The sequence below is a fragment of the Erythranthe guttata genome, chromosome 13, assembly GCF_056151865.1.
Source record: "Erythranthe guttata isolate IM_541 chromosome 13, IM_541, whole genome shotgun sequence".
Taxonomy (NCBI): domain Eukaryota; kingdom Viridiplantae; phylum Streptophyta; class Magnoliopsida; order Lamiales; family Phrymaceae; genus Erythranthe; species Erythranthe guttata.
Window position 1 is genome coordinate 14,092,446 of NC_142545.1, and position 21,425 is coordinate 14,113,870.

General features: G+C 35.4%; 4 protein-coding genes across 6 annotated transcripts; all 4 read right to left on the reverse strand.

Moving 5' to 3' along the window:
- Positions 1 to 2,288: 2,288 nt before the first annotated feature.
- Positions 2,289 to 4,102, reverse strand: LOC105968298 (F-box/FBD/LRR-repeat protein At1g16930). 2 transcript variants are annotated; one of them, XR_016028986.1, is made up of 3 exons: positions 3,214 to 4,102; positions 2,988 to 3,122; positions 2,289 to 2,732 (listed from the first exon to the last, which is right to left on the reverse strand). XR_016028986.1 is itself a non-coding variant. In XM_088811412.1 (2 exons), the coding sequence occupies exon 1, from the start codon at positions 4,099 to 4,101 to the stop codon at positions 3,238 to 3,240; it is 864 nt and encodes a 287-aa protein (XP_088667538.1). In that variant the 5' UTR covers position 4,102; the 3' UTR covers positions 2,289 to 3,122; positions 3,214 to 3,237. The 2 variants fall into 2 exon arrangements, 1 of the variants encoding a protein (XP_088667538.1); XM_088811412.1 differs by having other exon boundaries at positions 2,289 to 3,122.
- Positions 4,103 to 7,246: 3,144 nt separating this feature from the next.
- LOC105968287 (putative FBD-associated F-box protein At5g56440) lies at positions 7,247 to 9,454 on the reverse strand. Of its 2 annotated transcripts, XR_016028985.1 has the most exons (5): positions 8,372 to 9,454; positions 8,142 to 8,279; positions 7,774 to 8,045; positions 7,416 to 7,576; positions 7,247 to 7,280 (listed from the first exon to the last, which is right to left on the reverse strand). XR_016028985.1 is itself a non-coding variant. In XM_088811411.1 (4 exons), coding segments are annotated over exons 1-4 (1,332 nt in total). In that variant the 5' UTR covers positions 9,293 to 9,454; the 3' UTR covers positions 7,247 to 7,575. The 2 variants fall into 2 exon arrangements, 1 of the variants encoding a protein (XP_088667537.1); XM_088811411.1 differs by having other exon boundaries at positions 7,247 to 7,576.
- A 2,267-nt stretch (positions 9,455 to 11,721) lies between these two features.
- Positions 11,722 to 13,096, reverse strand: LOC105968277 (putative F-box/FBD/LRR-repeat protein At4g00315). Its single transcript, XM_012992909.2, has 3 exons — positions 12,362 to 13,096; positions 12,133 to 12,270; positions 11,722 to 12,024 (listed from the first exon to the last, which is right to left on the reverse strand). The coding sequence occupies exons 1-3, from the start codon at positions 13,094 to 13,096 to the stop codon at positions 11,722 to 11,724; spliced, it is 1,176 nt and encodes a 391-aa protein (XP_012848363.2).
- Positions 13,097 to 15,349: 2,253 nt separating this feature from the next.
- On the reverse strand, positions 15,350 to 16,952 carry LOC105968608 (putative FBD-associated F-box protein At5g56440). The gene is made up of 3 exons (XM_012993243.2): positions 15,955 to 16,952; positions 15,722 to 15,856; positions 15,350 to 15,610 (listed from the first exon to the last, which is right to left on the reverse strand). Exons 1-3 carry the CDS (start codon positions 16,873 to 16,875, stop codon positions 15,350 to 15,352), a joined length of 1,317 nt encoding a protein of 438 aa, XP_012848697.2. The 5' UTR covers positions 16,876 to 16,952.
- Between the last annotated feature and the right edge of the window lie 4,473 nt (positions 16,953 to 21,425).

A 21,425-nucleotide genomic window follows, 5' to 3' on the forward strand; every position in this document is an offset into this window, starting at 1 on the left:
GGAAGAAAAACGGATCCTCAAACTTTTTCGGCACAACCCAAAAAAATAAAAAAAACATTCAGGGCATTTTCTTCCAATTTCTGAAACTTAAGTCGTATCTGAAAAATAAGAAGAATGTCAAACTCGAAGGATCCTTTCCAGCCAAACTCGAAGCCGATCCACCCCCGCTACTGCCGCGCCGCCGCCTCTTAATGCCACCACCGCTTCTGTAACTTCTGAAACCAAAATTTCCGTCCACCGAAATTATCGTCCTTACACGTTTTTCTTCCAATCTACAAAAAGGAAAAAAAATCTCCGCTCACCATTATCAGCCAACCATTCTTCACCATTCTTCACCGGACTCCTTTTCCAAGTGAGCCAGAGACGTCCAGTGAAGGGGGAGAGAAGATGACAAGATGGTTTAGGCCCATTTGGGTGATATTATTTATTTGTTTAGATCAATTGATTTTTTTACGTTTTATTTTTTTAAAACTAAAATATTATTAAATACTTATTAGGGGTAGTTTTGTTATTTTCATATAAGTCAACCATCAAATTTAAAGTAAGGGGCGGTGTGCTTCGTAAAACACAATATAGGGGGTTCCTTGCTAATATTTTTAACATGAGGACTTTTTTGGCAATTTGAAATTACACAGGGGGTTTTGTGCAATTAACTATATATATATATATATATATATATATATATATATATATATATATATATATATATATATATATATATATATATATATATATATATATACACACACACTCACATACACACACACACAGTTTCTTCACACACACACACAGTTTCTACACACACACTCTGTTTTACACACACATACACACACTCGCATACACACACAATTTCTACACACACTGTTTTACACACACACATTCACATACACACACAGTTTTTATTAATATACTCATTGATAATTTTTTATCAATTAAACTTTTAATTAAAATAATATTTGACTTTTTTTTGTGAGAAAATTGTTTTGGTATTTAATTGGGTTTTGGTTGGATCCAATATGATCCACTTTATTTTGTAGTTAAACTTTCAATGGATCTAAAGTGGATCCACATGGATCCAGTTTTAAAAAAAAATCAACTTGATCCGATCCGGTTTGTTTCAACTAGACTTAATCTAAATTGGATCCTTATGGACCGAACCGAATCTAATCGGATCCATGGAACCGGATCCAAATTGCCACACCTACACTAGACGCGTTGATGCTTTGGTTTGTATTTTGTTAGACTTGTGGTATATTTTTTCAATTGTTACACCCTTAAATTACACAATTTCACTTTGCACCCCAAATCAGTTTTGGCTGAGAAAATTTACCTGCAACTTGCTGAAAACCTGGAAGATGAGAAAATTCATAATTTTCTTATTATATATCCTCTTCCCTAAATTCTTAATCATCGTTCTACCATTTTTATCTTTCGTCCCTTCCATAAAAAAATCTTAAAATATTTTTAGCCATTTTTTTGAATGGTAAAATCGGTATACACACTAAACAATAATAGTAAATCACTTTTTTTTCTTTTGAGTATGAAAAATAATGTAACTGGAAATTTTAGGCCGAGCCCTCAATTTTTTTTCTTTTTTGAATAGTCAAATGATAAAATAAGGCTATTGAGAAGTTTATTTGTTGGTAGACAGGTGGTGTCTATTAGTTTCATGTTGGGAAGATTTTTGCGCTCCCATTGAATAGTTTGGATCTGCAAAATTATTTAAAATAGCGTTACCATAGAATAAAACTTGATTTTCTGAAAATGTGTTATCAGACTTTTGTCTATATATTCCGACCATTCTTGAGTTTTAGTTCAGAATTTACATATTATGGCAAATAGAAACGACTAAGAAGAATTTATGATTTTTTGATTAATAGGAAGAAATATAAAAATGGTGGAACAATGATTACGAATTGGGGGAAGAAGATAGATACTTAGAGAATTGCGAATTTGCTCATCTTTCAGGTTTTCAACAAGTTGCAGGTAATTTTTCTAAGTCAAAAGTGATTTATGATGCAAAGTGCCACACAATTTATGTTTAAAGGGTGCAATATGCCAATTTTGTAATTTAAGGGTGCAAAGTGCCAAAATATTGTAATTCAATGGTGCAAAATGCCAAAAACCCAATTAAAAAATGCCAGAAATTTCGGAAAAAGATTTGAAAATATTCCACAATATCGAATCATTTCCGAATTTGGACAAAAACAGTATAATTTATTGTGTGCAACGAGCTTATTATACACGCGTTTTGCACTGTCACTCGAATCAACCGGAGATACTAAGTAATAAAAATTTATAAATATAAATTTAAAGAGAACTGTCAACATACTTGCAAAACAATCTTTCTACATTGCAAAATCGATACAATAATTATTGTCACAGTAGTAAACACAAATTAAAGACAGATGACACTGTAATTAAAAAAAAAACATCAAGAGAGGACTGTGCCACAACTAAACAAACTCAACGAAGGAAAGTTCACATGCCTCCGATCCACGTTCGAACGACGAGATTTCTTCGACAACACAAGCCTTTTCATCGGAACCAAGGAATAGTGGATATGCTATTTCCATCCTTTTCAAGACTTTAGCATTCATCAAAAGATAGCTCACAATTTCAAAGTCGTGCTTTGTACCGACGATGTTGGTAAGCATTATCGTTCGGAGATTTGATAACAGACATGTCGGCACTTGTTCGGGTTCCATCCACTCTTTTATTTCTTCACCGACCTATTCATCGAAACCAAGAATAGAAATATATATAAGACTCTCTCTCTCTCTCTCTCTCTCTCTCTCTCTCTCTCTCTCTCTCTCTCTCTCTCTCTCTCTCTCTCTCTCTCTCTCTCTCTCTCTCTCTCTCTCTCTCTCTCTCTCTCTCTCTCACACACACACACACACACACACACACACTTATATAACACAATATCGAAGACATAACAATAGCGCAACGAAATACTTTTTCTAATTTAATTAGATTTAACAAACCTCCCAAAAAACAAGGATTTCAAGATTATCAGCATTTTCGAGGATCTTTGTGAGAAAACGGCAATCGGCAGTCAACTCAAGTTTGATCAAGTTATCAAAATTCACAATCCAAGCAGATAATACGGAATCAATAATCTGCAATAAAAAACAAAAAAGAGTCTCAGTTATAATTACTAAAGAAACTGAAAAATGAGCTGACGAAAGATCGAAATGCGTATGTATATACCTCGGTACAATACGACAAATCTAACTAAAAGTACTTGACATTGGAGAGCCTATCAACAAACTCCAACACAGATTGAGAATAACGCGAATCGTCTTGCTTCTTGCAAGTGTTGTGAAGATAAACATCTGCTTCAGTTAACGAGGCCAATGCCCCACATTTGATATGCTCGGATAAACAATCAACTAGACGAATGTATTCAAGTGCCGGGGTATTTATCTCTACTCTATAGTAATGTTTGTAGAACAAAGTAACGTGACTGAAGAACGTAAAATGGACAGTGAGTCTCTTCAATGTGGCCGAAGATATATTACAAGGAACCAAATTATCATTAGTTACTAATCCGATTACCAACTCCTCGAGCACCGGACAACCCGAGAGCAAGTGCACTAGGGTTTCATCGCCACCCTTGTACATAACGGAGTTTATATGAAGAATCTTCAGGCAAGGCAAACACACGTTGCATCCCATACCGGGTACTACAAAGTAAGAGTCTAGCCTAAAATCAACTAGGGTTTTGCAGGTAAATAGGAGCGCAGGCAACAAGATAGCTTTGAAGGCAGAAAGATCGATGCTTTTGACTTTGCGATCAATGACAGCTTTGATCCACGCGTCGTTGAAATACCTAAAGTTGTAGTTTTCCTTTGCAGTGAGGCGAAAAGTATTGATGGTTTGCAATTTATGTAGTGAGATAAAGCTGGCGATGAAGTCCTCGTCTTCCTTGTCGAAATCTAGAGTGGGGACTTGAGTCCAGAGAAACCTCCATCTTCTGGCGAGAATGCTGCTTCTTACGGAGAGTTTTGTCGGCAGAAAAGAGAGGATGTGAGTTAGGAGTGAGTCTGGCAACTCGCTGAGTCTATCGTTATCAATCGTGATCACCATATTATCCATAAGACCTACAATATTGAAAGAGAAGAAAAAATAAAATTTAGGGTTTCAGGGTTGGAAGGAAGGCACACACACTGTTGTATTGATTCTGGCTCCTTTAAGGAAGCCATAAATGAACGTTTCATCGTATCCCACGTATTCAATACTTGATTGACTCTTGAGAAGAATGAGCGACTCTTCAGATGATATGATTCTCTCGCTCCTTTAATAAAAGCTACAAGCATCCCCACTCAATGCATGCATGCATATATCTATATCTATAAATTTGAAAACAATCTTTTTGATTCATCTCAAGATAGCATAATTTAATTTTAAAATTTCCGATTTTTTTATTTTTTCGATTTGTATTGGAACATAATTGAAATTGGTTTTACACTAAAAAAAAAAGGAATTTTTCTGAAAGTACTAATTTCGATAGGATGTGACTGATTTCCGCCCTAGAAAAAACCCATCTACCACTCGTAACATTTTGCACCAATTTTCTCTCAAAATCTTTCAAATGATCATATTACTTTTGAAACTTTTACTTATTTGTATTATTTTGTGTGTATATATAGTAAAAGAAATAACTCGCCCTTGAACCCTTATTTTGAATTCCTGCTATAATTTGTGCGATTTGTTTGTATGACTTGAATCCCTCCCATAATTTGTGGGATTTATTAGTGAACTGTTTTTGGTAACTTTTAACAGACTATTTAGGTAATAATGCAGTAGTTTTACATGACAATCTGTAAATAGACTATTCTGCGTAGATATAAATCGACTATTTTGTATATTAACTATATTTTTTAAAATAAGCCAATCTCCATGCCATTGTGAGGCAAAATAGTCTATTTGCTTGGGTGTCTTGAATGTTGTGTAATTATTATTGAACTATAAATAGACTATTCTGCCTAGACTTAAATTGACTATTTTGTGAATATACTTTTTTTTTTTTGAAAATAAGCCAATCTCCATGCCATTGTGATTCCAAATAGTCTATTTGCTTGGCTGTCTTGAAGGATGTGTAATTATTATTGAACTGTAAATAGACTATTCTGCCTAGATATAGATTGACTATTTTGTGAATATACTTTTTCTTTTTAAAATAAGCCAATCTCCATGCCATTGTGATGCCAAATAGTTCATTAGTATGTACATAGACTATTCTGTAAATAGACTATTCTGTAAATTAACTATTATGTAAATATACTATTCTGACTAGATTTTTTGGGACAAATATAATCAGACATGAGAATGGGCAGCGACTGTTTGGGCAACGATTCCTAGGGCAAAAGAAGAAGCCGGCACCAATAAACGGGATAGTTGTTTTCAGAGGGCAAAAGAAGAAGACGACGTCATTAAATAGGATAGTTGTTTTCAGAGGGCAAAAGAAGAAGCCGACACTGACGGGCAACGATACAAGTACCCGTTTTGTTATTTTTCCAAGTTGCGGACATAAATTGTGAATATTTTCTTATGTTGGGGAAATCATAAGCACATCAAGAAGATTAGTTCGAACGATAACGACGCTTGATTGTTTTGGTTTTGTGTTGTTAAAAAATTGCTTAGCATTTGTTTTGTTTTGATGTTTCTATGTTGACATATGGAGTATTTTTTGATTGAGTTGTTTTTCATGAAGATGATTTTGGAATTAGACCTTTTGCACAACGATACATTCTTTTTTCTAACAACTTTTTTTCGGTTAATAGTTGTTGTTTAGAAATAGTTGTTTTTTATGATAATAGTCGGTTTGCAAGAACTTGCATTTGGATAAAATTTGTTTGTTGAATCCAACTATATCCAAATTAATTGTTATCAAAAGACTATTCTGGAAAAATAACTAGTAAACGGCTATGTTTCAAAATATCTGCACCTCTAAAAATCAAATCAACATAAACTATGTATACTAACAAAATTATAATGACATGATTACATAACAAAAACAACTACAAATTGTCGAAAACAAAAAAAACAAAAAAACACCCAAATGTCCTACGAAAACTACTATAAATTCATTATGTCTATTCTTTGTCATAGCATAGAGAGAGGCCAATGTCATCTCACAACTCCCAACAATGTTGGCCTCAAGAAGCCCTAGCCTCCAGTGCTCTAATACTACAAAAAGAAAATTATGAAAGTCAAAATCAATTACAAAAGTGACATAAACAAATACAAAAGTAACAAAATAATGACAATCTTCCCAAAACAACTACAAATATTATGGAGCCAGTAGAAAAATATGAAAATCTCCTCTGGTGCATTCTCCCATAGAGCTCTACAACAAGCTTTCGGACATCTTCAAATTAAAGTATATTCAAATACCTAACAAGACATATTAAACATAAAAATTAAATTATTTATCAACATAGAAATCGACTGTATAAAAATAAATGCATACATCGACTATAAAGCCTCCGCATAATCAACACAGAACAATCGTTCGCACATCTGAATCCAATTACAAAAAAACTTCATGTAATTAGTACGGAATGCAATTAAAGATGAATTTCAATTTATAAAATAAAAGCAACAGTAAAAAAAATCGTTCACACATAGGAACAACATAAAAATCTCGCCTTCTTCAATTACAAAATCGCCGATGAACTCGATGAGATCCTCTGAACCAAAGAACGAAACACCAGTTCGCATATATGAAATCAATTAGAAGCCACTTTCTGCAATTACATCAGTTCACCATATATATGAATCCACATTTGATGCATCGAATCAGCAGTAAAACACAACTGCGTTGCAAAAAAAAAAAAAAAACTCTGCCTTCTTCAATTACATTCGTCGACTCTCTGAACGGAACGAGATATGAATATCAACACGCGCCTTTGGAACGGTTCAAAAATTAACACAATGTTTGAGAGAGATGAGGCGGTTATGGCATATGCCGATATATCGTGATCTCAAAGATTTTCTTCAAATCACGTGTTTAAAATAAATTAATTACACAAGGGTGAATATGTAAATGTCAATTATGAAATTATTCATAAAAATTCGAATTTAATACATGGGGGGGTTTCACTAATTATGAAAAGGGGGTTAAACCCACCCTAATATATGTAAATGATGTGGGGGGTTTTCACTAATTATCCCTATATATATATATATATATATATATATATATATATATATATATATATATATATATATATATATATATATATATACCCTTCCATTTTTGAACCTGAATACTAAGTATCAAATAGATTAGTCTAAAGCAGTTACATTTTCAATCATTCAAAAAAACCAATCAAAAGATTGTATACATATATACATACTATTCTCACAAGACGATAAGCCACAATCATATCAACCTCATTACGTACCTTCAAAAAGCAGCCTTCTCTGCTTGCCCCTGCATTTGTACCCCTGAAACTGCAAATTCGATCCCAACACCCCGATTTCTTGCACTTTTCACCAAAAAAAAACAGTATTTTTTGTTCCCCCTCGACTACGTTATTGCTATTCCCAGAGCAAAACTCGTTCTCTACATTTCAAGAAGATGAACATATACAAATAAGCGTGGCTCAGAGATAATAAATCACAGTCAGGTGCTGAGATCCATTATTAGTCATATTACCAACTCCTCGAGGAAAAAAGACATCAGCTTTGATATGATACCAGTGTTTGTTCAATATACTTATCAATAGACTTAACAAGTAACGAATTTTTGCAACCCCTTACCATTTAGAAATGAAAACAACCTCACATTCCTTAGATCCTCTTCGAAAACGTGAGATTTCCTCGAGCACATAAATCTCTTCTTCGGAACTAAGGGATGAGCCGTATGCTATTTCTATCCTCTCCAAGACTTGAGCATTCCTCAAAAGATATCTAATAATCTCAAACACGTAATCTTTACCTACGAATTCAACAATCTTTATAGTTCTAAGATGAGATAATAGGCATGTTGGCACTTGTTGGGGTTCCGTCCATCCTTTTGTTTCGTTGCGAACCTAATCATAACAACGAAAAAAAAGGGCTTTCACTAAAAGAAGACAATAAAAAAAACAGAGAGGGAGAGATAGAAGTTAAAAACTGCATCAACAAACCTTCGAGAGAATAAGAATTTCAAGATTATCAGCGTTTTCAAGGAACTCGGAGAGAAAACAACAATCAGTAATCAATTCGAGAGTTGTTAAGCTTTGAAAACTGTTAATTTCCCAGGTAGTAAATACTGAGTCGATAATCTGGAAGGAAGACAAACGCAGTGACAGTATAAGATTATAATCACTAAAGCCAAATACACAATGAGCTGAAAAGGGATGCAAAACACACACACCTCTGTACAACATGATAAATTTAATTTCAGGCACTTGACGTTATGAAGCCTGTCAAAAAAGTCCACCACAGCTTGATAATAACGAAAATCGTCTCGTGGCTTGAAATCATTGCAAATATGAATATCTGCTTCAGTTAAAGAGTCGAGCGCCCAAGACTTGATATGCTGGTTCGCGCAATCAATCAGCCGGAGATAAACAAGGCCGGGAGTATCTATCTCCAACCTGTCATAGTACTCGTGGTTGTCCGATCCGTCACCATCGGAATGGAAATTGATGGTAAACCTTTTGATAGTGGGTGAGGATATTTTAAAAGGATAATAACCAGCGAATAAATGGATCAGCAACTCCTCGAGAACCGGACAACCGGAAATAAGGTGCGGAAGCGATTCGTCACCCTCATAGTCGACATGGATTAGACGAAGCTTCTTAAGGCGAGGCAAACAAACGGCAATGCCTACATCGGGGACCGCACCGTAAAATTCGATGCTCAAATCAACGAGGGTTTTGCAGGTGAAGAGGCACCGAGGCAAATCGACATGAAAATTAAGATCAATGTGAACGTTCCGCACATTGCGCTGAACGGCAACAGTAATCCATGCCCCAATTTCATATAGATTGCAGTCGTTCCACTCGGTGAGTCGAAAAGTGTTGATGTCTTGCAGTTTATGTAGCGATAAAACTGTGTCTACGGTACCTGGATTCTCGTTGTGGAAAAGTAAATTGGGGGCGTAGGTCCAGAGAAACCGCCATCTTTGACCTAGAATGCTGGTTCTTACGGAGAATTTGGTCTGGAGGAAAGAGAGAATGTGGCAGATGACTGAGTCCGGCAAATCGCTGAGTCTATCGACTGAGAGCGCATTATTCTGTTCACCGTTCGAGCGCTTTTGGCGGCGTCTGCTGTGCTCTTCCGCAATCTCCATATCAAAAGAAAAGGGATTTCTGATTTCTAAAAGAATGGATTTTGGATGAATGTTTGATCGAAAATGAAGAAGCTTTTTAGGTCTGAAATTGGCAATTGATTTTCCCCCAAATTAGACACAGTACTGTACAGCACAATCCGGTTATCTAATACTCGATTAATTACTGATTTACTTAAATATTATTTTATTTATCATTTTTTATGTAGAATAACATGCTATATCAAAAATGAATTTTTTTTATTAAAATAAATTGGTTGGAAATTTACATGAACACTATCCAATAAATAAATTATTAATTTAGCATGTTATTTTTTTGATAAGAAAAAAAAAATAACATGCTAAATTAATAATTTATTTATTGGATAGTGTTCATGTAAATTTCAAACCAATTTATTTTAGGGATAATTAGCAAGACCCCTCATCTAGGTAAATGAGTTAAGAAAAAACCCACTCCAAAAAATAATTAGAGAAAACCCCCTTACATAATATCTTACCCAAATATTATTGAATAATTCCAACCACCCTTATTATCCCTAACCCATTGCCGTTCTCTCTCTTTTTTCTCGTCTTCTCATCTTCTCGTCTTCTGCTTCTCTTCTGCCGTCTTCTTTGTTTTTTTTTTTTTTTGCTTTCTCCGACAAATCTTCTCATCACCGTCGCCATCGCCGCGGCCAACCTGCCGGCCGGGTCGTGATGGAGCTCTACGCCGACGTCGTTCCGAAGACCGCCGAGAATTTCCGCGCACTCTGCACCGGAGAGAAATGAGTCGGCAGATCTGGCAAGCCACTCCACTACAAGGGCTCATGCTTCCACCGCGTGATCCCCAACTTCATGTGCCAGGGAGGCGACTTCACCGCCGGAAACGGCACCGGAGGCCAGTCGATCTATGGAGCCAAGTTCGCCGACGAGAACTTCGTAAAAAACAGGTAGAATATAGATGTAGGATGGTGATGCTGTGGTGTGGCGACGACGTGGTGACGATGAAGAACATATCTAGGGTTTTTTGGTGGATTTTGGCGGAAGACGGCGCAGAAAAAAAAAAATTCGCGCGGGCAGGGCCCTGAATCGACTACGTGGTTTAATCGACTATGTTCAATAGTCGATTAAGGCTTAATCGACTATGTTCAGTAGTCGATTAAGGTTAACCGACTCTAGTTGTTATTATTTTTTTTTTTTTGATTTTTTGTTTTATTGATTCCAATGTATAAATCAATTAAAATGTTTGTATTTTTTTTTAAATATAATTGATTTTGTATTTTTTTTTAATTGTGATTTGTTATTTTTAGTAGTTAAATTTTTAATCGACTGTCCATTAATGAACCTGATAGAGAAAAAAATTAAAACAATAAAAAAAAATTTAAAAACCAAATTAGAAACAAAAAAAAAGTTAAAAAAATAAAGAATTTCCTTAATCGACTATGAAGCATAGTCGATTTAAGACTAATTAACTATGCTTCATAGTCGATTAAAAAAACGGAAAAAAATCGCTGGAGCGCGTGCCCAGCTGTGATGAGGTGGCGGGCGGGGGTAAATCTGGAAAACACAATGGCTGAATTGGATCATGGACTTTTCTCAAATGGTCTAAAATATTTTGGACCTATCCCCATTAAAAAAAGTAATGGGGGTTATGTCAAAGAGCCCATTTATTTTAATAAAAAAAAAATCATTTTTGATATAGAAAAATATGCTAGATGATTATTTTTGTATGTGGGGTATTTATACATGCGGTATTGCGGTGTGTTATCCGTGTGTACATTGTAATAAATAAATAAATAAATAATAATTTATAAAATAATACTAATAATTGATAAGTCTTCATTAAAAATGACCCGATTGTTGTTTTTTCATTTATGCTTTTATGTGAAATTTACTTGGAATAACAAAACACATTCATATTGTTATACCCTTTAAAAAATAATTATTTTTTTTCGTTGGATAAATCATATTTGAACCAATTTTCATGGTGCTGTCAATTATCTGTCCATTAGTCAGTATATCAATACCTTTTTATTCTTTTAGATATAGTTTGAGAGATCAATTCATCCAAATATTACAGTACATAATTATTATTTAATATTTTGTTAAATTGAACTTTTTTTTAGCGTAGAGACGAAACGACGATCAATTCGAGTTGGGTCGAGTTACTAAAACTTACAATCCAAGTAGCGAATACAGAGTCAATAATCTGTAGATAAGGAAAAATGCACATGAAGGAAAGGCAATCAGATGAAACACTTCCCCGAGAGTCATTAAAAAAAACGGTTCAAATCCACCAGTGTAAATAACTAGGTGTAGCATCTAATTTCCCGCCAATCTTCACAGACAACTAGTAACAATAATCGGAAGTAAAGGTGGCTAATTTTTTAGGTTGTAACATAAAGCAATTATGTAGCAACGATGCGTTCAATACAGTCATATATCGAAGGACTTTACCACCAACAAGAACCACCGAACGCAACTTCACAAACTGCGGATCCTCGGTGGAAAAGTGAGATATTCTTTAGCATATTAATCTCTTTGTTGGATCCAAAGGATTCGGGATACGATATTTCCATCCTCTCCAAGACTTTAGCATTCCTCAAAAGATATTTTATAATTTCCAACTCGTGCTTTTCGCCTCTGATGTTAACGAGCTTTACGATTCTAAGATGTGATAATAGACACGCGGCCACTTGTTGCGGTCGTTCCTTCCACCCTTTTCTTTCTTCACTTCTTTCTTCATCGTCGTTATACTGATAATAACCAAAAAAAAAAAAAAAAGAGAGCCCTCGATTACGTAAGACATTAAAGAAAACACGAAAGAGGAAAAACAAGAAACTTTTATATTGCATTCTATAAACCTCCTCAAAGAACCTAAGGGTTTCAAGATTATCAGCGTTTTCGAGAAACTTTGCGAGAACACGACAATCGGCTTTCAAATCGAGTTTGGTTAAGTTACGGAAACTTGTAGTCCAAGCAGAGAGTACTGAATCAATAATCTGTACACAAATGCAGATCGATACTGTATAAGATAATTACTTGTGATCAATTGTCATCGATCACGAGCTTATGAAATGATCGAAAGTGTACCTCTGGACAATCCGATACATCTAATTTTAGGCGCTCGACGTTGCAAAGAGTATCGAAAAATTTCAGCAGCGATTGCGAATAATAAAAATAATCTTGTTTGACATAAGAATCGTCCTCGAAACAGATATCTGCTTCAGTTAAGGATGTTAGCGCCGCCCCACATTCAATATGCTCCGTGAAATAATCACGTATCTCGAGGTATTCAACCGATGGGGTATTTATCTCGAGCCTGTCAGCTCTGCCACCGCAGCTCGCTTCTATAAAATTGAGCACGAGCCTTTTCACCGTAGGTGAAGATACGTGGCAGTAAACTATACTCGGGTATAATTCAATTCGCAAATCCTCGAGAACAGGGCAGCCGGAAAGCAGGTGGGGAATGGACTCATCAGCTTCATATCGAACGAACAATAGATGAAGCTTCTTGAGCCGAGGCAAACACACGGTAACTCTCGTGGGGATGACACCACAGGATTCCAGCTTCAAATCAACTAGGGTTTTGCAGGTGAAGAGGCATACAGGTAAACAAGGTACATGATCGTGATCGCGATCGCGAGAACGAAAAGAAAGATGAAGCCTTTTCACACTGCGCTCGACGACAAAGGTAATCCATGTATCAGTTAGGTATTTGTCGAGGTCGGTTTCGTGTTTTTCCTTATTTTCTTTGAAGAAGATGCAGCCATCTCCATCTCCATCGACGAGGCGAAAAGTAGTAATGTATTGCACTTTACGTAGCATTAAGACGCGAGTTATGGCATACTGTTTGTCGTTCCGGAAATATAAATCGGGGACGTAAGACCAGACGTACCTCCATCTTTTAGCTGGGATATATGCTGGTTCTTACGGAAACTTTTGTCCGGAGAAAAGAGAGGATGCGGCAGAGGACCGAATCCGGCAAATCGCTAAGCCTATCATCAATCGAGACCTTATTTTGCTCCCCGTGCAAATGCTTCTGGCGCTTTATGATGCCATGTTCCATTACAAAAACGCAAAATGAAGGGAAACCCTAGCTAGCTAGGTTTGAAGAAGAACGAAGAATGCTTGACATAATAGATATTCACTTCAAGTGAAGATGCTTGATATAAAAGAAGAATCTTTTAGGTCTGAAACTGAAGGGTCTAAATTCTAATATCTCTCATTTTCGGTCCCCATTTTGGCTAAAATTATTTTTGGTGCATAATATAAAGGGAAAATTGCACATCACTCCCTGTAAATTTCTACTTCTTGCTCTTAATTACCTTGTCAAAATTTGTTGTCTCGCTTTAAAATATTATTCTTGTTGCACATTGCCCTGATAGCTAAACTCAGATGGATTATTCATCGGAATTGAGTATTTTTGTTGCATGTAGCCACTTTAAATGTTATTTTTATTGTACATTGTCCCTGAAAACTAATACTATTTTTTGCACGTTGTCCCTTTAAAATATTATTTTCGTTGCACAGTGTCCTCCAAAAATTGGGTTATGAAGCGAAGTGCAATCAATATAATATTTCGAAGGGGGAATATCTATTTTTTTATTTTTAGGGGGAAGTGCAAAACACATAAATTTATAGGGGTTGAAGTGCATTTTATCCTAATATAAATATATGGACCAAAAACTGTAATTATTCCAATTTTATACACTTTGCTTTTTCTAGAATTTGTGTGATTTTTATGTAACGCGATGAAAAAAATATTCTATATTGTCACCTCTCTTTTTGGTAGGTAAATCATCATTTCTTATTGCATCGATTCTTTTTAATGAATAGATTCGATCGCAACGACTTCCAAGATTGGAATGGATTAAATAGGAAAGGACATTCTAAATCATATAACTATCATGAAATATACGATCAACCACTATTTATGAATTTGATAAAGAGTTAGGTGGTGTTTGCCAATGATTATTTAAAAGCAGAAGTTAGTGATTGTGATTTAAGTTAGTTTTAAGTGTTTATTTCTAAAAGTTGGGGGTGTTTGCAAATATTTCGGAAAATGAACTAAAATTGAAAAAGCAGGGTTATGGGTGCTTTTAAAAAAATAGCTTAAAACAGATTATTTTAAGAGAAGCAAAAGCAAAAGTTGATTTTGCAAACACCTAAAAACAGATTATGAGTAAAAAAAACCGCATAATCACTTTCAAAAAACATTTGCAAACACCACCTTAGAAGAAATGGTTTGATCCTCTTATCTTGATTTCTCGGCCTTCTATTTTATTATTTTATAGAGGGTAAATTACAGCCACCTCCTAAGGTATGGTTAATTTATGAAAAAAATCCCTCTTGTTTGGATAATTACATCTATCCAATCAACTATGATTTTTTTTACACCTCTACCCTCATGGTGTCAATTTCAACATAACCATCTAGATTTCGTGAAATGTGCTCTACTTTGTACTCGTTTTGTGTAAATATACAGTTTCTGATGCACCACAATTTAATATATACAAGCTAAAAAACACATATTATGATCATCTTGCTTCAAAATGTAGAGTTGAAGTGGGATAAAACGGGTACAAAAGTGATAATATTCCATATAATCTCGAATATTCAACTAAATTTGAAACCGCAAGGATGAACGTATAAGAAGATTTATAGTTGATGAGTGGTTGTAATTACCCAAACAGGAGGGGTTTTTTGCGTAATTTGACCATACTTTAGGGGTGGTTGTAATTTAACCTTTTATATATAATCTTCATGACCCCTCAAATAATTTCTTGCTAGTCAATATATATACATTTTTGGTATTTATTTCGGTATAGTTAAAATAATAATATCGAAATTCAATATGATAAAATTAAACAACTTGATTGCATTTTTTCAATTCTTGAGTCTTTCACCATCTAACGTTGATACAAATTCTTAAACTAATACTATTAATATATTAAATAAAGTAACGTAACTTCGGGAGTTACAAATTTATTAGTTTAAAAAAATTTAACCTATACTTTGTGGTAAAGTTTAGGGATATAAACTGTTATTTTCCCAATGAATTGCCATAGGATTTTGCAGTCATTCAAAGGCAACTTCACATTCCTCCGACGCTCTTCGAAACGATGAGATTTCGTGGAGTAGATGAATCTTTTCCTCCCAAGCAAGGGATCCGGGATACGATATTTCCATCCTCCCCAAGACTTTAGCATTCCTCAAAAGATATTTTATATATCCCAACTCGTGCTTTTTACCTTTGATGTTAACAAGCTTTATAATTTTAACATGCGATAATACGCATGTCGGCACTTTTTCCATCCAACCTTTGGTTTCTTCGCCGAACTGTTGACAACAAAAATAAAAAATAAAGCCAAAAAAGAGACTCCCTTATTTAATACAGTATAGAAGAGATGAAAGACGAAAGCTACGAATTTATATATTGCATTAACAAACCTCAGATAAATCAATGAATTCAAGATTGTGAGCATTTTTTAGGAACATTGAGATGAAACGGATATCAGCAGTCAATTTGAGTCTGGTTAAGTTACAAAAACTTGTCGTCCGATCATAGACTACGGAATCAATAATCTGTAAAGAAATGCACAATGCACGCAGGAAGAAGTATAAGATCGAATGCCATTAACAAAAGAAACGGACAACGAGCTGATTGAAGATCGAAAGCATACCTTTGGACAATACGATAGTTCTAATTTTAGACGCTTCACGTTGCGAAGCCTGTCAATGAATTCCATTAGGGATCGAGAATAAAGAAGATAGTCCGGTTTGTTATTGTCGTTGACAAGATTGATATCAGCTTCAATTAAGAAGTTTAGCACCCCACATTTAATATGCTCGAAGAAAGAATTAACCATCTTGAGATATTTGAGTACTGGGGCGTTTATCTCCAACCTGTCGCATCGACCACAAGTAGTGCCGTTGGATACAAATTCAAGCCTGAGCCTTTTCATTTTAGGCGAAGATACATTACAATAAACCATATCCCTGTTTAATATGATCGTCAAATACTCAAGCGCCGGACATCCGGATAGCAGGTTCTGAAGGGACTCGTCGGACTCAAAATAAACACAATATAGAACAAGATCCTTAAGGGAAGGCAAACACACGTTGCCACTTGAGGGGTTAACACCACAAGCGACGAGCCTCATATAAACTAGGGTTTTGCAGGTGAGGAGGCATCGGGGCAAAGGGTTTATAGAATGAAGAAAAAGATCGAGTCGTTTCACATTGCGCGCCATGGCAAAGGTAACCCATGTCTGGAGTTGACGGTCGCTGTATTCGAACGGATAATAATAAGAATTATACAGGCGGAGAAAGTTAGTAGTTTGCACTTTGCGCAGCAGCATGGCGCTGTTGATGGTTTCTTGATTGTCTTGGCGGAAATCTAAAATCGGGACGTAAGCCCAGAGATGCCTCCACCTTTGACCTAGAATGCTGGTTCTGGCGGAGAATTTGGTCTTGAGGAAAGAGAGAATGTGAGTCAGGACTGAGTCCGGCAATTCGCTGAGTCTATCAATCGAGAGCGAGAGCGTTGTCTGCTGCGAATGCTTCAGGCGCTTTCCGCCGTGCTGTTCTGATGCTATCGCCATAAATTAAAATTGAAAACAACGAATTCAGACAGTGCATGAATTCTGGTTCTGGAGATATGTTTGATTCTTGATCCTTGTGAATTAGGTCTGAAGATTGAATTTTCCCCCTAGGGTTTAGGGTTTTGTTTTTTTTAATAGAAAATTTTAGGGTTTTTTTCACATAAATTACGGTGTCGCTTTCTCTCTCTTTCATAGAGACCAAATTCGCATACTAGTTGTTCAATTTTTTTATACGAGACACCATAAGTTTATGTATTTGGTAGAAACATCCTTGTAAACATTATTTATTTTAAAATTTGCACCATGTATCTAGGGGTTGAAATTGGAGCGGAATTTCTTATTTCCGCCGATTTCGATCTGAAGTTTTCTGATTTTGGAACAATATTTTTCAATACGAATTCTGAAATTCCGATTTCCGATTTTTCCGAAATTAATTGGATCGAAATTGGAATATACATGAGATTCCGATTTTCGATTCGATCTAAGTTCCGAAAATTCCGATTTTTTTCACGAATATTACACTTAAAATACCAATATATTATATATGTCATATTTAAGGGATAAAAAATTGAAAATTTCTGAATTTCGCCGATTCCAATTCAAAATTCTCCGATTTTAGAACAAGTTTTTTCGTTCCAATTTTGGAGCAAAGTTGAGCCGCTGCTTCTAAGAGACATGTTTAGGCAGGAGAAATTGGTCGGAATTGTGTCGGTACTAGTGGCAACTATAATATTTTGGATGGGGTTGGTGAAAGGACAAAAATGCCCTTCATGTTGAAGGAGATATAAAAAAATCAGTGAAAAATACGCCCGAAAGTTCCATTTGAGACAAAGAGCAACTATAAAAAAATTTGGATGGGGAAGAGTCTCAATTTTTAATTTGTAGGGGAGAAAGAACTAAAAATGAGCAAAGTGCACTTTGTCCTTTTTTATATCGAAATCGGCAGAAACCAAAATTTCTATTTTATTAATCACCTAGAAATATTGATAATAATGAACAGATGCATTTTTTGGGGGAAAAAAAGAGAAAATTTTGATTTATTTTCAAAAATTAAAATCAAATCGAAAATTAAAATCTCATATATATTCCAATTTCAAAATTCCAAATGAAAAATATTGTTACAATTAGGATTGAAATCTGCTGAACTAGGAAACCAACAATTCAGAATAGCAGTGGAATAATATAGCTTTCCATTGTTAATACTTAATACCAAGTATCAAATTAGTTCATTCAAAGCAGTTACAACAGGAAAACTTCTGCAGCAATGCCAATAATCAATCCAATTTATCGCTTTCTTTTTTTACCAAAACACCCCTCAATTTTCTTCGAGCCGAGAAACCAAGCTATTTTTGTTCGATCTAATCGATCCTCGAAGCAGCACTCTATCTCTCTCTGCATTGCACGAAGATCAACAAATACAAGTAAGCGTGTCTTGATATATACGATAACCGGGATTGTTCAATATATATAAACATGATCAATAAATAGACTTTAACAAACTTATGATAATTTTGCAGAGCCCCTTACCCCTTTAGAAATAAAAGCAACTTTACATGCCTTGGATCCTCGTTCGAACCGCGAGATTTCCTTCAGCATTATTTCAATCTTTTCCCGCGGATATATTATTTCCATCCTCTCCAAGACTCGAGCATTCAACAAAAGATATCTCATAATCGCAAACTCGTACTCTTTACCTCTGACGCCAACAAGCTTTATAGCTCTAAGACGAGACAATAGGCATGTCGGCACTTGTTTCGGTTGAATCCACTTTGCATCGCCACCCTGTTCATAACAAACAAACGATTTCACTTGTGTAACACAATAGAGAAACAAAAAAAAAAAAAATAGAAAAAAACTTGTTTAATTATTGCATCAACAAACCTGCGAGAGAGTAAGGATTTCAAGATTATCCGCTTTTTCAAGGAACTTCAAGAGAAACAAACAATCGGAAGACAATTTGAGTTCGGTCAAGTTACGAAAACTTATACTCCTCCATGCAGAGTATAGCAAGTCAACCATCTAGAAAGAAAGACAATCACAGAGATAGTATATATAAAGATTAATTACCATCACTAAAGCAATATACAATGAGCTGAAAAGAGATCGAATACACACCTCTGTACAATGCGATAACTCTAATCTTAGGCATTTAACATTGTGGAGCCCACCGATAAATTCCACCACGGATCGAGAGTAAAGAAACCTGTCTCCATTCTTGATATAATCCCAAATATAGATATCCGCTTCAGTTAAGTCGGTTAGCGCCCCACATTTGATGTACGGGATTGAGAAAGCAAACAGCTTGAGATAAACAAGCGCGGGGGTGTCTATCTCCAGCCTGCGGTCGTAGTCTAATTGGTTGCGAGATGCCGTACCATCTAAATGAAGACTGATTGCGAGTCGTTTGATTGTGGGTGAGGATATTTTACGAGGATAGCTATTGACGAATAAACAGACCGTCAACTCCTCGAGCATCGGACAACCGGAGAGAAGGTGTGGGAGGGACTCCTCCGCCTCGTATTGAAGACGGATTAGATGAAGCTTCTTCAGGCGCGGCAAAAACAGGGCGCCCGCAGCGCCACCGTTCGGTATTACGCCACACGAGTCCAGCTTCAGATCAACTAGGGTTTCGCATGTGAAGAGGCATCGAGGAAGAGCGATTTTATACCGACGACAATAGAGATCGAGGTTTTGCACGTTGCGCGCGACGGCATAGGTAATCCACGTACCGATTTGATTGACGTTGCAGCCAACCCCATCGGAGAGGCTAAAAGTATTAATGTTTGGATGTTTGTGTAGATACAAAACCTTGTTTATGGCGTGTTGAGAATTGTTGCGGAAAACTAAATTGGTGACGTAAGACCAGAGATGCCGCCATCTTTGACCTAGAATACTGGTTCGTACGGAGAATTTGGTCGGGAGGAAAGAGAGAATGTGACAGAGTAACGAGTCCGGCAAATCGCTGAGCCTATCGACTGCTATCGCGTTATTATGTTCACCGTTCGAATACTTATGGCGCCGTCTGCTGTGCTCTTCTGTTGTCTCCATAAGTTCAGACGATGAATGAATGTCGGAAATTTGTTTGACTAAGAATCAAAATCTTTTAGGTAAGAAACTGAAGCGCTCTGCGGATTAGGGTTCTGCTTGAGTTCGTAGGTAAAATAACCCTTCTCTATGTAATTTTATTTTTTTAAATAAGAATACTCTTTTCTCTGTAAGTACCTAGTATTATAAGAATTGGTTTAGGAAACTATTTATTCTATTTAAAACTCTAGAATCTAGATGTAATTTTTGAGAAAATATTTTTACAAAACAGAACCTTTTGTTATTATACGTGGCACTAAATACTTTTGTTGAGTTAAATATTTTTCTACCCTAGCAGGAAAAAAATAGGTTGTAGTTTGTACGTCAAAGGGGTGCAGAATTCAATAAAAAAAAAATAGGGTAAATTACAAACACCCCCCTGAGGTATGGTCAAATTACAAAAACCCCCCTCTTGTTTGGATAATTACATCTACCCCCCTCAACTATGATTTTTTCTTAGACCTCCACCTTTATGGTGCCAAATCCAACATAGTCATCTAAATTCCGTGAAATGTGCTCTAGTTTGTACTCTTTTTGTGTAAAAAATACAATTTCCGATGCACCACAAACTGATATATACAAGCTAAAAATCACATATTATGACCATCTTGCTTCATAATGTAGAGTTTGAATGGGATAAAACGGGTACAAAAGTGATAATATTCCATATAATTTCGAAGATTCCACTAAATTTGATGAGTTGAGGGGGTGGTTGTAATTATCCAAACAAGAGGGGTGTTTTTGTAATTTGACCATACCCTGTTTTTGTAATTTGACCATACCTCAGGGGGTGTTTGTAAAAAAATGTTGACTGATTATGTGAGAAATTGGAAAAAAAAAGTGGAAAGGGTTTTGTTGACTTTTAGGCAGTGGCGGGCCCATGAATGTTTTATAGAGTGGGTTTAAATTTTCGTGGGTTCGGGGGTAGCGCCCCCGAAAATTTTTTAGGATTATTTTATGACAAAATCAGAAAATAGGATGATAAAAAGAATAAAATCAAAAAAAAAAAGAAAATGAGCTTTTTTGCATTAATTTGAATTTTAGATGGATACATTAATAATAATTGGGGCATTTTTTTGTTGGTCTTTTGTGTTCTAAACTTATATGAGATATGTATTAATCACCATTAATTTTCTAAGATTAAATCTGGACCCTAGGAAAATAACATGGCCTATATTCTAAAAAATGATTAATTTAAATTCATTGTGACAGAGTTTTATTTGATAAATAATCGAAAAAAATGCAGTCACTAGGAATAGTACTTGGGACATCTTAATACATTCATCACTTCTAACCATCCAAGCACATTAACATATTATGATATATTTACCATAATTGTATAAATACTGTTAATTAAAATATTAATTGCAACATTCATTATTATTAAATGATATTAAATAAATTATTAACAAATTTAATATAATAAAGTTTGAAAAATTTAAAGAATTGCAGTTCAATATGCCAAA

Bases quoted from the DNA above. Each gene is read 5' to 3' on its own strand.
- LOC105968298 (XM_088811412.1), bottom strand. From the start codon at position 4,101: ATGGATAATATGGTGATCACGATTGATAACGATAGACTCAGCGAGTTG.
- LOC105968287 (XM_088811411.1), bottom strand. From the start codon at position 9,292: ATGGAGATTGCGGAAGAGCACAGCAGACGCCGCCAAAAGCGCTCGAAC. The intron at 8,280-8,371 runs GTGTGTGTGTTT...TCTTCCTTCCAG, and splicing joins ATTTATCATGTTGTACAGAG to ATTATCGACTCAGTATTTAC. The intron at 8,046-8,141 runs GTTTGTTGATGC...TGTTATGATTAG, and splicing joins AAATTCTTATTCTCTCGAAG to GTTCGCAACGAAACAAAAGG.
- LOC105968277 (XM_012992909.2), bottom strand. From the start codon at position 13,096: ATGCTACGTAAAGTGCAATACATTACTACTTTTCGCCTCGTCGATGGA. The intron at 12,271-12,361 runs GTACACTTTCGA...ATTTGTGTACAG, and splicing joins ATGTATCGGATTGTCCAGAG to ATTATTGATTCAGTACTCTC. The intron at 12,025-12,132 runs GTTTATAGAATG...GGTTATTATCAG, and splicing joins CCCTTAGGTTCTTTGAGGAG to TATAACGACGATGAAGAAAG.
- LOC105968608 (XM_012993243.2), bottom strand. From the start codon at position 16,875: ATGGCGATAGCATCAGAACAGCACGGCGGAAAGCGCCTGAAGCATTCG. The intron at 15,857-15,954 runs GTATGCTTTCGA...ATTTCTTTACAG, and splicing joins AACTATCGTATTGTCCAAAG to ATTATTGATTCCGTAGTCTA. The intron at 15,611-15,721 runs GTTTGTTAATGC...TGTTGTCAACAG, and splicing joins AATTCATTGATTTATCTGAG to TTCGGCGAAGAAACCAAAGG.